The 13784-nt window shown below is 45.4% G+C and overlaps 1 protein-coding gene across 1 annotated transcript in view; it reads left to right on the forward strand.

Annotated features, from left to right (window-relative positions):
* FAM234B (family with sequence similarity 234 member B) overlaps positions 1-13784 on the forward strand; it is a 21957-nt gene continuing 8173 nt past the window's right edge. The window contains exons 1-8 of the mRNA XM_030237849.2: positions 1-71; positions 5685-6077; positions 7041-7139; positions 9385-9573; positions 11440-11570; positions 12251-12398; positions 12743-12884; positions 13513-13656. Coding sequence (XP_030093709.1) covers positions 35-71; positions 5685-6077; positions 7041-7139; positions 9385-9573; positions 11440-11570; positions 12251-12398; positions 12743-12884; positions 13513-13656 — 1283 coding nt within the window. The 5' untranslated portion in view covers positions 1-34. The remainder of the gene's footprint in view (positions 72-5684; positions 6078-7040; positions 7140-9384; positions 9574-11439; positions 11571-12250; positions 12399-12742; positions 12885-13512; positions 13657-13784) is intronic.

A 13784-nucleotide genomic window follows, 5' to 3' on the forward strand; every position in this document is an offset into this window, starting at 1 on the left:
CGGGGCGGCGCGCGAGCGCACTGCCGTGTCCAGCATGGCTACGGTGCTGTCCCGGGCGCTGAAGCTGCCGGGTAAGGGCTGCGCGCCCGCCGGACGGACGGACCGACCGCCGGCCGGGCCGGGCTGGGGGTGGCTGGGCCGGGCCGGGCCGGGCCGGGCCGGGCCGAGCAGAGCAGGACAGGGGCAGCCGCGGCCAGGGCAGCCCCGATCGCGAGAGGCGCGGGCGCCGCTGCCCGAGAGCTGCGGGCGCGTTGCCATAGCGATGTGGCGATGTGGGGTGAGCCCCGGCGGTGCGGGCGGTGAGGGGCGGCCGGCGGGCTCCGCGCGGGGCCCGCGGCCGTGGGAGGGACGCAGGGGCCGGGGCAGCGTCTCGGGGCTCGGAGGGCGTCGTGAGTGGCAGAGGGGGGCCTGGGCCGCGGCCCTGTGAGGAGACTGCGCGGGAGGAAAGGAAGCGCTGACCTCTCAGATCCGCTCCTGTCGGGTTTTGCCCACAGAAGCCAGGCCAGGAGTTCGGTAAGTGCCAGTGCAATTACCCAGGTAAATGTTTAAAGCCTGCCTGCCGCCTCTGCACCTTCCAGCCAGAGATCTTCAGCGAGATGAAAGGATATTCGAGCATAAAGGGCTATTGTATGCGGTGAGCAGCAGTCAAACAGCCATTCACTTCAGTAAGGAGATTAAAAGGAAATTAAAATACCTTGCCAGACCAGATCTTGGGAGCATGCTAGTTGCTGTTGGATGTACTGTAGACGGTGCCAATGCACCTGGCTGCATTGACTTCAGTGGGAAGAGCTCATTGCTCTTCCTAACCCGTCTTGCCTTTGGGACAGCCCTGGGACAGACAGGGCCCAGCTGTGTGCTGCTTCTCCTTGGCTCTACACCCCGCAGTGGTCCTGCGTGGCCCCAGCCTCTGAGGCTGCACTGATCATCCTTTCTGCCTCCAGCAGTCCCTGAAGGTCCTTCCTTCCGTCTTTTCATAACCCTTTCCAGGAGTCATTACTTTTAGTTTATGTGGTGTCTGTTGAGTATCACTCAAAGAAATTTTGTTTGCAAGTTGGTTTCTTCCTTGTTTTATACATACATACATACATATATATATATATATATATATATATTATATATATATATATATATATATATATATATATATATATATATATATATATCTTTGTCTAAATGGGAGGGAATACATTATCCTGTAGTCTGTTTAGGACGAGTGCAAACTGGTAGGTGTAGGTGTGTGCTACTGCAATAAGAAGTGCAGATAGCTTCTGGGACCTTTGGAACCAGCAAGATCTATTTGATGTCTGCTCTTGGGAAACACTGATTTGGAAAAGGATTGTAACAGGCCTTGCAAGTGCATTTAAGAGAACAGTTCTTGCATCAATCCTCAGGTTAAACTGCAGAGATCATACCTTTCTTGTGTGTTTAATTGTTGAGAAATGCAGCTTCCGACAGCAATGAAAAAGCAGAAAGACTATTCCTATATCTGTTTTTTTTTTTTTTTTGCTGCATCCCATTAAATTAATTAAAAATCCATATGGGCTTAGAGATATGTCTGCAGTACCCAGTGACTGGTGCCTGCCAACTGCCAGAAAAATAAACAGCACGACAGGTACTGGAACCCGTGTGCCATCATTGGAATAATGCACTGAAAATTGCATTCGTCTAAAGTCCAAAGTCTGCTCTTTTCACTCCAGAGTGAGTGCAAAGAAAAGCCTTCCCCATCAGTCAAAACCAGGAAAAATAAGATTACAATTAATATCTTTGAAGCCATCAGCACAATAAATTAATATTTTATTGTCACTGGGACCTCATTTCAACACAGATCACCTAATGGGTGCCTTCTTTCCAGATTGTGATCGCACGATGATCGCCTGTTCTTCACTGAGAAGTCACATTCTTCTACTGCAATAATTGCCTGTGTGAAAACAGCATTTGGCTAATACATTGGGGATTTTCAAACTCATAAAGTGTGATTTAGAGACCCGCTGCCCTTGAAAGGCAGTAAGTTGGGGTGTTTTCCCTCAGTTGTGTCTTTGAAAGCCTCCATCATCAGTAATTACTTTTTCTTCCAGTGGCTGCAAAAAGAAAAAGAAAATCTGGGGTGATGTGGCCAGTAACTCACTCTGATTGTAACCACAGGCCACTTAATGGGAACCTCTGCTTTATCACTGATGCCATGAAAAAAATGGAATACCATTTAGAGCAGGTCGGAACAGAGGATGCTTTGTTGACTCTACCTGTAGGAGGGAGGGAACACAGAGCTGTAGGGAAACTGACTTTACTGATACTAACTCCATACCTGTGAGGTGGATGCAATGTTGCATACACTTGGAGTGTCTTTGGAAGACAGATAACAAAGTGTGAGTTACACAGACCTGGTACCTACATAAGGCCACAGAACTGCAGCTTGCTTTAGCACAGACTGATTTCTGATGAAGGCTGCCCAGTGATTATCCTTTCAGGACATATGGTGAGAGTTTCACCAAGAGGCCAGCTCAGATCTTACCATTTCTACTTCCACAATGGAAAACTGGAAACTGTGTGTCTTCCCTGACAGCTGGTTGCTTGCAGCAGAGGCAGTTTTAGCTTTCTGTTGATGGACAAACTGCTTCCTCCATCCTGAGCCTTGTTGTTGACCAGAAAGGAAAGAATTTGATTTCTGAAGCACTTAAATCTTCATTCTCTAAAAGGAGTGAGACTGCCTGTGTTTTCACACATTCTTTACTGATTTTTATGTTTGTTTATGTTTTTCTGCTGAAAAATCATCTGAAGTGATTAGTGAAAGCCAGGTGTGTTATCCCTCCTTCCACAGCTAGTGACCTAAAACTGAGATGAGGAGTCATGTTCCTTCTCCTCTCCCTCCAGCCAGGTGCATCGTGAGTTACATGTTCTCTGCACCACAGAACAGCCTTGGGAGGCTGAGTTGAGCACATGCTTCCCAGCATTCCAAATGCATTCCCTAAACACCTACAGATAGGTTAAGGTTATCTCTGAACAGTAGAGGATAAGTGAATCCTCTGAGATGAGCTATGCAATTGGGTTTTACATGTGCTAGATGAGTGCTCCAACAGCCTTTCTTAAAGGGCAATCTCTTCCCTCCTTTTGGCTTAAAAAACCCCAAAACTGCAGGGCACTTTATGCCTGAATTTACTGAATGGTTGTGCCTTGTGGGTGTGCTGGATAACCTTTTGGGGAAAGATAGGGTGAAGGAGTGCTGGTTTCTGATTCCTACTCTGGCTTAGACATGAATGAAGACTGAGCAGCTCTCTGCCTTATAGCTCTCCTATTCTTCTCCAGATTCTTAGCTATGTAGATAATGAGAAGCTGTCATTACTGTGTAGTAGCTGTTTTCTAGCCACTGCTCAGTGGTTCTCAGTAGGACAGTGTTCCTGTTACAGGTTGTGGTTGATACCACTGTTGATCTCAGCATCTCAGTCCCTGCCAGTTCAAGGAGTGGGTGAGCCATATTTTCAAGGTCCTTTCTCTCTCCTGAAAGGCATCCAGAACAAAACTGTTCCAGATAAATTTAATTGATACCAATGCTTTCAGTTGCATCAAGGATGATCAGCAGGTTCCTGTCTTTTGGTTGACTGTTTGGAATTAAAATAATTAAAGAAAACATAGTATATGTGAAGCATAATTATTCTTTGAGTTGTTTTGCTCAAAGGTTACCAATTTCCAAAATCAGGAGCAGTCTAGTTAAGACAACTGTCTGACTTTGACTTCCCAGGCTTCATACCATTTACTCTTGGGCCAGCCACGTTTGTTTTTCATGCCATTCTGACCTGGCTTGAACTGGCACATCTGGATCTGTTGTGAGAAGCTGCAAGTACCCTGGCAGCAAGACCTCTCTATAATTTTTTGTTTTGACTGAGTCATCTTTCAGTCACCTTTTAGCACAACCTATGGTAATACACACCTGTGAAATTACACTGCAACCTCTGAGCAGAGAATTGAGTGCCACCAGGGTCGGTGGCCTTCTGTGCACTTACGGGGTGGAGCCAAGGTTATCAGGACTTCCTGAAAAGCCCACACTTTGAGCACATGTTTAGAGCAGAGCTATGTGAGACAATGCAGTGTGTCACAGGCATATACCAGACCGACCCATAGGATTGCAGTATCTCTTGGTTCCTGCCTCCACAAGGAACTACTTTTTGGAGTGTATATGTGCACCAGGTTTTTGAGTCTTTTTGAGTAGAAGCCCCTAATTCAAAAAGGAAGAGTCTCTGTCTTCCTTTGAAGACAGACTGTGAACATGTTGGATATTTTTATTTCCCTCTGTTCAGTGTAGGTGAGTTGTCCTGGCTGTTCCACCTAATTTGAGGCATTTGGTTTTTAGTGGGATTCTAAGTTTTTCTTAAATCCTAAAAATGAAGCTGAATACCACTTGTAAGGTGGTAGATGAAGGGAAAGTGAAGGTCCTTTTGTGGGGTGAGAAATAAGGAAGAACTAAGATCCATGTGCTTCAAAATACACTCTAGATTATGCAAAATAGCTGTGTTGCACTAACTAGGTACTACAGTACATCTGTAACTTGAGTGTCTTTAGCAGGAAAACCAGAAGTAACGTATATTATCTTTAGGAAGAATAATCATGAAAGCCTTAAAATTTCCACTTTGTAAAGCCTTCCCGTCATCTTAGTGTCTGAGAGGGGTTACAGTTGCATATTTTTGCTTATTAGTTATGCCTTTCATGTATCACTTCAGGAATCTTCAGGCACAAGCTAGTTCCTGTTTCAGATCAGCTTTAAACAAAAGGAAATGAGACAGATACCTAGGATAGCAAGGTCCCACCTTGTAATTGGAGAGAGAGAGAGAACCAGACTGAGACTCTGGAATCATCAGCGCATTGGCCATGGCTCCATGCCCAGCCTTGTGGCATGGGGCAGCTCCCTGGGACGTGACCCTGGACTCGTAGCTTGGGGCAGTGAGTCTGTGTGGTCTTTTCTGTCCCCATAACCAGATGGTGCTGGGTTTACGCCAGGGTGTGTGACTGGCTCTACACCTGCCCTCGTCGCACTCCCTGCGGCTCTCCAGGGCTTGGGGGAGAGTTGTATGTGCTGGGCACCTGCGCAGGAGACAACTAAAGCTAGGCTACCTTCCTGCACCACCACCTGAAGGGATCAGTACCAAGTTATCTATCTTGGCCAGGCTAAGCACAGACTGTGGGTTCTGGTGGGAGCAGGAACAGAGCAGGTGCACTGTGGTTGCCTCAGGCAGGAGCTGGAGCCTTCCCTCTTGCAGAACTGAGCCATGCAGAGAAAGTGGTGTCTTGAAGGAGCAGCTGATTCCTCCAGACATCAGCATGTTACTGCCCCAAAGGGGCAAAATTACTTTCTCCTCATCTTCAGGGAGAGTTCATGTTTCATTATTAACCAAGAAAGTATTAGAATTAAATCAGCCATGAATTCCAAATAGACGTATGCATGCACATACATATATGTGTATACACACACACACATGCACATCTGAGGAAAATAAACTGTCAGCGTCTTTTCTCCCACAGATGCTACTGTGAAACATGGAGAGACCCTGTCATTTCTCTCAAGCTTCTCACTTGGAGACATGCAAAATGCAGACTACTCTGTCATCCCTTTTGTATCACTCTCCACTGCAGCCTTTTCACCGCTGAGATCCTGCAAAAACTCATGCTTTATTGTCTCTCTCCATCTTTTTTCTCAGGAAAGAAGAGCCCAGACCTTGGGGAGTATGATCCCCTCACTCAGGCTGACAGTGACGAAAGTGAAGATGACCTTGTACTCAACATCCAGAAGAATGGAGGGGTCAAGAATGGGAAGAGCCCCCCTGAAGAGATGCAGGACCCTGATTCTGATGTGGAGGTTGGGATGACAAAGCAGCACACGTCAGAGAGCGCGCCCGAGGGTTATCCTGCCGAGACGGCTGGGAGTTTGGAGCAGAAGGCTGCTCCCTCCCTCATGCCATACCTGCGCACTGCCATCTTTTTGCTCACTGTGGTGATCTCCATGATTCTTGTGCTGGTGTGCGCATTTCTAATTCCCTGTCCCCCTAGAGACTTGCATAACACCTGGAACCGCAACCTAGGTCAGGGAGCAGGTGAGAAAATCCCAGGAACAGCATCTGGCATGGGGGAGGTGGCAGCTCCCAGGCTGGGCATCGGTGGGAGGGACGTATCTGGGAGAGCCAGGTCAGAGCAGAGAGCCTTCCTCACCACTGCAGATGCTCCAAAATAATAGACAGGTGGCTGTGTCCTGCTCACTCAGGACAGCTGAGTGTCCAGCTGAATGTCCAGCTGAGGCATGTGAAATCTGGCATCCGCACATAACAGTGCCACAAAATTTTGTTTCTGCCAACATCAAAAATTATTTTGACTCTTCTTCCATCCTGCCTTTTTGTCTGGATGTTGTGCTCCGTTCCAGATGGAGACGGCCCAGCCCACTTTAAAATACAGTGCCTCCCTTTCTACAGCCTGGACTTTACCAGTACCTCCATGCTGAAGTATGTGGTTGTGTTTGACAGGAGAGGGATAGAAGTCTTTATGTCTTCCAACTAGCTTAACTAACCTTATTCTGTTGTCCTTTAGTCCTGCTTGAATCCATAAATCAACATTTGAGATCTTCTGTCATCCTGTACGGGTCACTGGTATCTCCCATTCTGGTTTCTGCAATAAAGTAACACTGTTTTGTGAAATAATTTCTGCCAGGTCTGCCATATGTCTCTGCCCCCTTGCTTTTTGCCCCTGGCTTCCAAATCCAAGCTTTTCATAAGATACATGGCTTCACATTGCCTCAGAAATTGAAGTGGGAAACATCAGTCTTTCTCTGTTAGCTACTCAATTTCTGCTTTCCCTTTCTCTGACCCAGATGCTACATTTCTTTCTTTTCATGAAATTAAAGATCTTACCATAATGTGAGCTGCCTGCCCTTGGTGGTTCCTTGGCAGACTTTGTGAGGCTTGTCCATGCACAAGTCTTATTTCTGGGCCAGCCCTCCTCTCCCAGTGTGAAAAATGAGCTGGGTGGCCTTTTTGACATGCAGTGACACTCTGTAATTTTTGCAGGTGGTGTGTTATCCCCACTGGAGCTGTGTGATGTGAATGGTGATGGCCTCCCTGACATACTCATTGTCTTCACTGCCTTGATGAATGCCAGCGTCATGGGTAAGCACTGCAGCTCCTTTCCATTCCTCTTAATGTCTCAGTATGGACCTTTATATGTCTTACACACAGGAAGAGTCCCTGCCACTGCAAATCCACAGCATTGCTCTTTTCAGAGTTCCTTAAAATTGCTGGTGTACTGTGCCTGTGGTTGGTCATGCTTAAAATTTTCATTACAAGCCTGTGCTCCTATACATTTGGTCAGCATCATCTATTTGCCCTTACCTCATCTTGGGGCAACTCTGTCTTTTTGTCCTGCATTTGTGCACACTTCACTTTGTTTTTAGAAACACTCTCACTCTGCTGCCTTTTTCTCCAGGTCACTCCATATACTTGCCAGGCTCCAAATCACTGTTAATTCACAAATAATAGGCTGATGATGGGGAAGCTACTGTGCCTTGCTTTTTAGCAGGTTTTGCCCTGCTTCCTCCTCCTGCCTGCTTTGCTTTCTCTGTTAGTCCTCACACCCTTCAGGTAACATGGCTGAACCTGCTGATGCTGGCCACCGTTACACAGGGGCTGCCAAATCCGGTGGCATCCTGTTGCACTGGGCTTCTGAAGCCCTGGAGGTTCCCAGCTGCCTGCTGTACTGCATCTGCCTATCCTGGCATCACCTGGTGCCAGGTGAATCTCTTCTGCCTCAGAGATGTATTCAGGGAGCAAGCATACATTGCACAACCTGAAGAAAAGTCTTGGAGCAAATGCCTTGATTCTTCAAAGAGGTAATAAAAATATTGTTAGAGGATAGGGAAGATGCCTTTCTCCATGGCCCAAGCAAGGCTTGTGGTATTTTACAACAAGTCATGTAAAAAGAAACCTATGAACATAGAGAAAACTGTAAAGTAACTTAGAAAATAAGTGAGAGAGGGAGATATGGTTGACATAAAGGCTGCATTCCATTTATATAGGTTGTACTTGCACTCTATAGTTTTGCCATTACATTGCTTTTAATTTTTCCAGATATACATATAGTCAGCATGCTCTGAATGAAACTAGTCATACCTAGTTGCATCCTCGGTTGTAGCTGTGCTGGAAGACAAAAAACAGACACTAAAACAGGTGTAAGCAGATCACAATCCAGAACTCACATAGCTGGGTATCAGCCACCTGTAGCTTGTGCTTGGAGCATTCACACAGTGCCAAGTAGAGATAAGCTTGGGATAGGCACCCAGTGGAGTAATCTGCAACATTGTTAACTGTTTCTCCAGCTTGTACACACAACAGCTGTGAGCTGCATTCAGGAGTTAGTTGTTCTTGGTTCCTATCAATGTAACAGAGATAACTTGATCTGGGGCAACCCCTTAGCATAAGCCACATGATTTTCAGTTGAGAAGAGAGTGAGTTTGATTTAGAGACTGGACTCAGCTTTGTGTTTAGCCAGTGGCCCTTATGTGCCCTTTGTGTCATTAGGTCACCTGCTAGTGAGACAGAAGTTGGCTGGGTCTGTTGTTATTTTGAAATGTGTGAGAGTTCATCTTAACTTGTGATATGACCATACTAGGTGGAGATTAATTACAATAACCACACTGAAGTCTGAGGGCAGGCTGAGCTAAAAATTCATCACATTTGGAATCAGAACCAACCATCAGTCAATTGAAACAGCATAGACTATTTTATTTTACAATTATTTTATGCTAACTGATGCATTGGAGAATGAATGCCAAGTTCCACCAATTGGTTGCATTCAATCTGTTTTTCACAATAATGAAACTCCTTTGGAAAACAAAGGAAAGCTCTCTCAGACCACCAGTCACTTTCTGTTGCTCCAGAACTACAAACAAACCAGCACTTTCATGTGAGGTGACATCTGCCTTGGGGGTCAGTTAAGGTTTCCCCTTGGTGCTAGCAGTTTCATTGAGGGAGAGAGGATCAGAAGAATCAGTCTGATTTGACAGCACTAAATTTCACAGGAGGAAGACACCACAGCTGAGCACATTGTCCCCAAGAACTTGGTTCTCTGTGCCCAGCTGACCACATTTCTTACTATGAGCTCAGGTTTTCATGATTTTCTGGGCTGTTGATTTTCAGCCCAACTTGTTTGGAGATCACTGCTAAGCTCTGCAGCAGAGAAATTCAGCCATGTGGTAACATTTAATCTTTGCTTTCAGGCAGTGTGGATTTGTCTGTCTTGAACTGCTCAGCACCAGGAGTTAGAGCTGGATCTCCAGCTCAAGGACCCCAGGCAACGTGGTCACAGTAATCCCTCTGACACTAAGGGATTACATTCTCTCTTTCCTGCTTCTTCTAGGTGTCTCTAGACCCTCTGTAACTGTGGTGGCACTTTCTGGTATGAATGGCAGCACCTTGTGGTCCGTCCAGCTTCCAGAGGAGACGCAAAGTGTGCAGTGCAATGGGCTGTCACTGGGGGCAGCTGCAGGGCCTGTCTGCCTTGTTACAGGAACATCAAAATTCCTCAGCCTTCTCAGTGCCTCCTCAGGTAAAGTCAACTGCCAGCATATTAGAAATGTGCTATTGCTTTTTTGTTTACTTTAAAGGGCTAATAAGCATGAATGATTTGGTTCTGACACAACATGGTGGCTATTACTTTGTGACACACGGAATGGAGTCAAAACACTAATGCATTTCTAGTTACACAGGATAAGAGAATCCAAAACATTTCATCTCTGTGGCAGCATATTTGTCCTACATCTCAGAATATTTCAAAGTGTTAATCTTACCCTGTAGCATCTCCATGTCATAAAGAATATGTAAAGTCTGTTCTCATTAGCATTGAGCTGCTGGTACAACTCAGGACCTACCTAACAGCGCTGCAAAGCTGAACAGCATTCTTGGAGAAGTTACATAAGGATACACATGACATCCAGGAAACCTTGCAGAGAAGTTAGGCCCATAGATGAATTGATTAGATGTGAATGAATATTGCGTTTTTAATCACTTGATCATGTGCACCTTTATTCTCTGATTGTTGTTTGTTCTCCCACATTGGCAGAAGTAGCCATAGGTAGGTATAAGGTTGCTTTTGGAATCAACTAAAAAGTACCTTGAAGGCACATAACTTTGGGATGGAGGTGTATGTTAATATTACAGTTAGGTTTTAATGAACTCAGTACATCCAGGGACAATATTTTCACCACAGTTGCTGGCTCAGCAACAAGACACTTTCTTGTGTCTCCCCTGGCTGATGGGTGCTGTGCTGTTTATCAGCTGCACAGTACCATCAAGTTACCCTCTCTGCAAGGATTTCTACAGTCTGGCTGTGGTGTTCCCACTCCACCCTTTGTTCCATCCCTTTTAGCAGGTGCTATGGTTGCAGATTGCGGGTGTGTGGAGTCATGGTGGAATAGGTTTCAGGCATGCCAATCACGTTCTATCCAGGGAGCAGCAACTGTATTTTACCCTCTAATTTCCATACTGTTAGAACTTCTGTTAAGATGTGAATATAACTTCTCAAGTTTCCTCTAATTTTACCCCCAGCTGTCTTCCCACACTTTTCAAATGCTTTTAGGGACCTGGTTACTTGCACGGTGTTTGCATGGTCAGGTCCGTGAGCTGCCTCCTGTACCAGCAGTAGTAATGTACAAGTTTGGCCCTTGGTTTACTTTGTCATTCAGGGACAAACCTTTTCTTACAGACCAGCAGCAGTAGCAGCAAAACATTATTAAAGATTTTAAAAGCAGAAGTGTTGGCAAAAGAATGATGAAAAACTAAAAGCATCAAATTTAATTGTTGCCCCTTTTTTTGATGTTTATTTGCAAGTTTGCAAGTCTGGTTTTACAGTGTTTCCAGCTGGGTCTGTGCTGGACTGCTGAACCATTTGACATCACGTCTGTTAACATGCTTTCCCCCTGAGGTGGAGTGAGCATGTCATGCTGGAGTGGTAATTTGCTGCTGGGAATTTAACTGAGGCACAGATTTGCACTTTGAATAGCAGAACTATCCATCTGTTTCCTTTCCTCACATCTACCTAGCCTTTACTGCTGGCTGAAGCAAACAACTGCTGTCCTGCAGAGCAGCACTCTCATTTTGGTTCTCCTTTGTAAAGTGAACCTTAAATATTCACTGCTATTTCAGAAATTCTTTAGGGCTCGGGTCTTTTATAGAGATGCTAAGAAGGAAGCACAGCAGACCTGAGGCCTGATTCAAAGGCAATCTGAAGAAATGCTGGGAGAAGAATTTTGCTTCCCACTGCAGTTTGTCTCAGTTTGTAGATGTGTTTTTCCCCTTCATACAGAATGGGAGAAATATTTTCTCTTGCTCCCTTTTCAAGAAGGTTTTGTGGAACCTCTAGGGATGCCCTCTGGTTTCCCAAGTAAAGGTCTCTTTTATCCTGTTCTTTCCACAGGCAAGACCATCTGGACACTGAACTCCATTCACCTTTCAAGTGGGATCCTGGCTGCACCAGCTGCAACTCTTCCAGATGTAGATGGAGATGGGATTAGGGATATTGTTGTTCTGGTTCTCAAAGAGACACAGGTACAGCACATCCCTACTCAAGGTTTGGAAGGACCTTTACTATTTGTGTAGAGGAAAAACAAACTGATGTGGAAGGACTGTAACCGAAGCTGCAAGAGCCCCTAATTTTCATTCCCTTGGATTTTGCTGAAAAGCACTCTTTTTCTTCCAGTAGCTCAGAGCAGTGAGATCAAACAATAATGACACTACCTGCATTCTTGACAGCTGGCAATGAACAGAAGGGTCCTTATTTGCACCTGACTGAGACTTGAGAATGATCTGTTTCTATTCAGTGAATGTGTGGTTTGAAGTGAGTGTTTAGCAGCAGTGTAGGGATGGATCTCTGGAGAAAGGAGCATTTACCTTATACAAAAGAAAGAAATACTTTCTTTTTATTAATTAATTCAGATTAATTGTGTGATTAATTCAGATGCAGATTTCCTTTATGCTCATCCCTCCTCGCAATTCTAATATAGATCTTGTTAGAGGAGCTCAGATTTTTGAATTTCCTTTCATATTTGATGCATTTGTGTCAAGAGAAAAACATGAATGTCAGCTGCCTAGGAAGCCAGACTGAGCAAAGAAAAAGCAAACACTATCTAGACCTAAGTGCAGCTTCATGCTGTGGGGTTGGGAGAAGATTCTGAGTACAAAGGTGCTTGAAAGCACTGGTAAAAATCTCTGCCTCTCTCTCCTTGCAGCCTGATGTGGTTTTCATCTTGGTATCAGGAAAGACTGGAACTGCTTTGGGTGGGCCTGTCAGATACAGCACCAATGGAGAAGGGAAAGTGATTGGCCCCCAAGTCCATATCACCAGCCGGGGAGCTATCTACATCCTGTTTGGTTTTGGTAAGATGCACCTTGCCTCTGCAGCACTTCACCTTTCTGAAAAAACATTTGTTTTACCTAAAATGGTCCAGAACGTCCCTGGGATACTTGTGCCATGCCTTCTGCTGTAAAATCTAAGAGGGCAAAAGCACAAGTCTCACTGCCATGGTATGGAAAAGTACAGGAGCACCAATACCTGTTAGTCTCAAATACTTTGGAGTTTCCCAAAGGCACATCATGTCAGGGAAGTTCCACCTCTGGGCATTTGATTGCCTTCCACCACAACTGCAGTGGTCCCAATTACCCTCTGTTCTACTGGGTTATCTTTTGCAGTCAGGACTCTTCATCTTTACTCTTCCTGGCAGGTAATGTTCAGGCTGTTGCCCTGAGGGATATCTTTACCCAAGCCAGAAACCGGGACAACTTTCCTGCAATGCTGCAGCAGGAGGAGCCAGAGTGGGAAAAGCGCAGATCTGTCAACCTGTCAGAGCTCATTGACATTTACAGGTAGAAGATGGACTTGTCATCTTGCTCCTTCTGGGAGAGGAAGGGAAGGGTAGGCACTTGTTAGTGCTCCTAGAGGTAGTTGCTTCTACTTCAATACTGTCCTTCTCTTCATTGTCCAGTTGATAACTGGTGAATATTATGGGGAGCCTGTCATTTCCTCCCTGTCCTCTGGTTGTCCTAGCCAAAGAAGTGCAGAATATCATAAAAGGGAACCCTTAGTTTCTCCTGTTCCTTGTTCCTTTCTTCAGCCCCGTATGCGTTGCTGAAGGGAAAAAAAGAGATGTTCCCAGCTAATGGAGTCTCTTTGGGAAGTTCAGTCTGTGTGAGCCTGGATTTCTCAGCTCATTCTTCTTTGCTGCCAAACTGTGAGGCAGGCCTCGGTAGGAATAAAGGGAGGGAGCAAATGTGAACTCACAAACTTCATTGGTTTTTATAGTAACTCATGATATTCAGAAGACCCCACATTTGAATTCAGTTCACTTAACTGAGGAAACCACATCACTGGGGAAAAGATGGACTTCTCCAAGTATAGTTCACATCTTTTGTAGGAATTGCCACATGGACAGGCAGCTAGTGCTGAGATGTGCAGATACAAGCCGTGATCTCCTCTGTTTTCCATTTGTGCCAGTGGGGGTGTTGACTTTCTGCAGACAGTGAAGACACCTGACACAAACTGCAGCAACCTGCTCATCACAACCAAAGACAGCTTGATCCTGCTGAGGGGACAGGATCTGGAGCGCCGCTGGACCCTGGAGCTGCAGAATATCAGCAGGTTACTTGCTGGGAACATTTTTCTGTCCTATATCTTCCTGTACCATTTCCCAACTTGCAGTTCTAAGCACATGTGTTCCTTAGAAAGCAATTGGCAGTAATTCTCCAAGGCTGAAGAGGAATCTAAGT

This window comes from Serinus canaria, chromosome 1A (genome assembly GCF_022539315.1).
Source record: "Serinus canaria isolate serCan28SL12 chromosome 1A, serCan2020, whole genome shotgun sequence".
In the NCBI taxonomy this organism is placed as follows: domain Eukaryota; kingdom Metazoa; phylum Chordata; class Aves; order Passeriformes; family Fringillidae; genus Serinus; species Serinus canaria.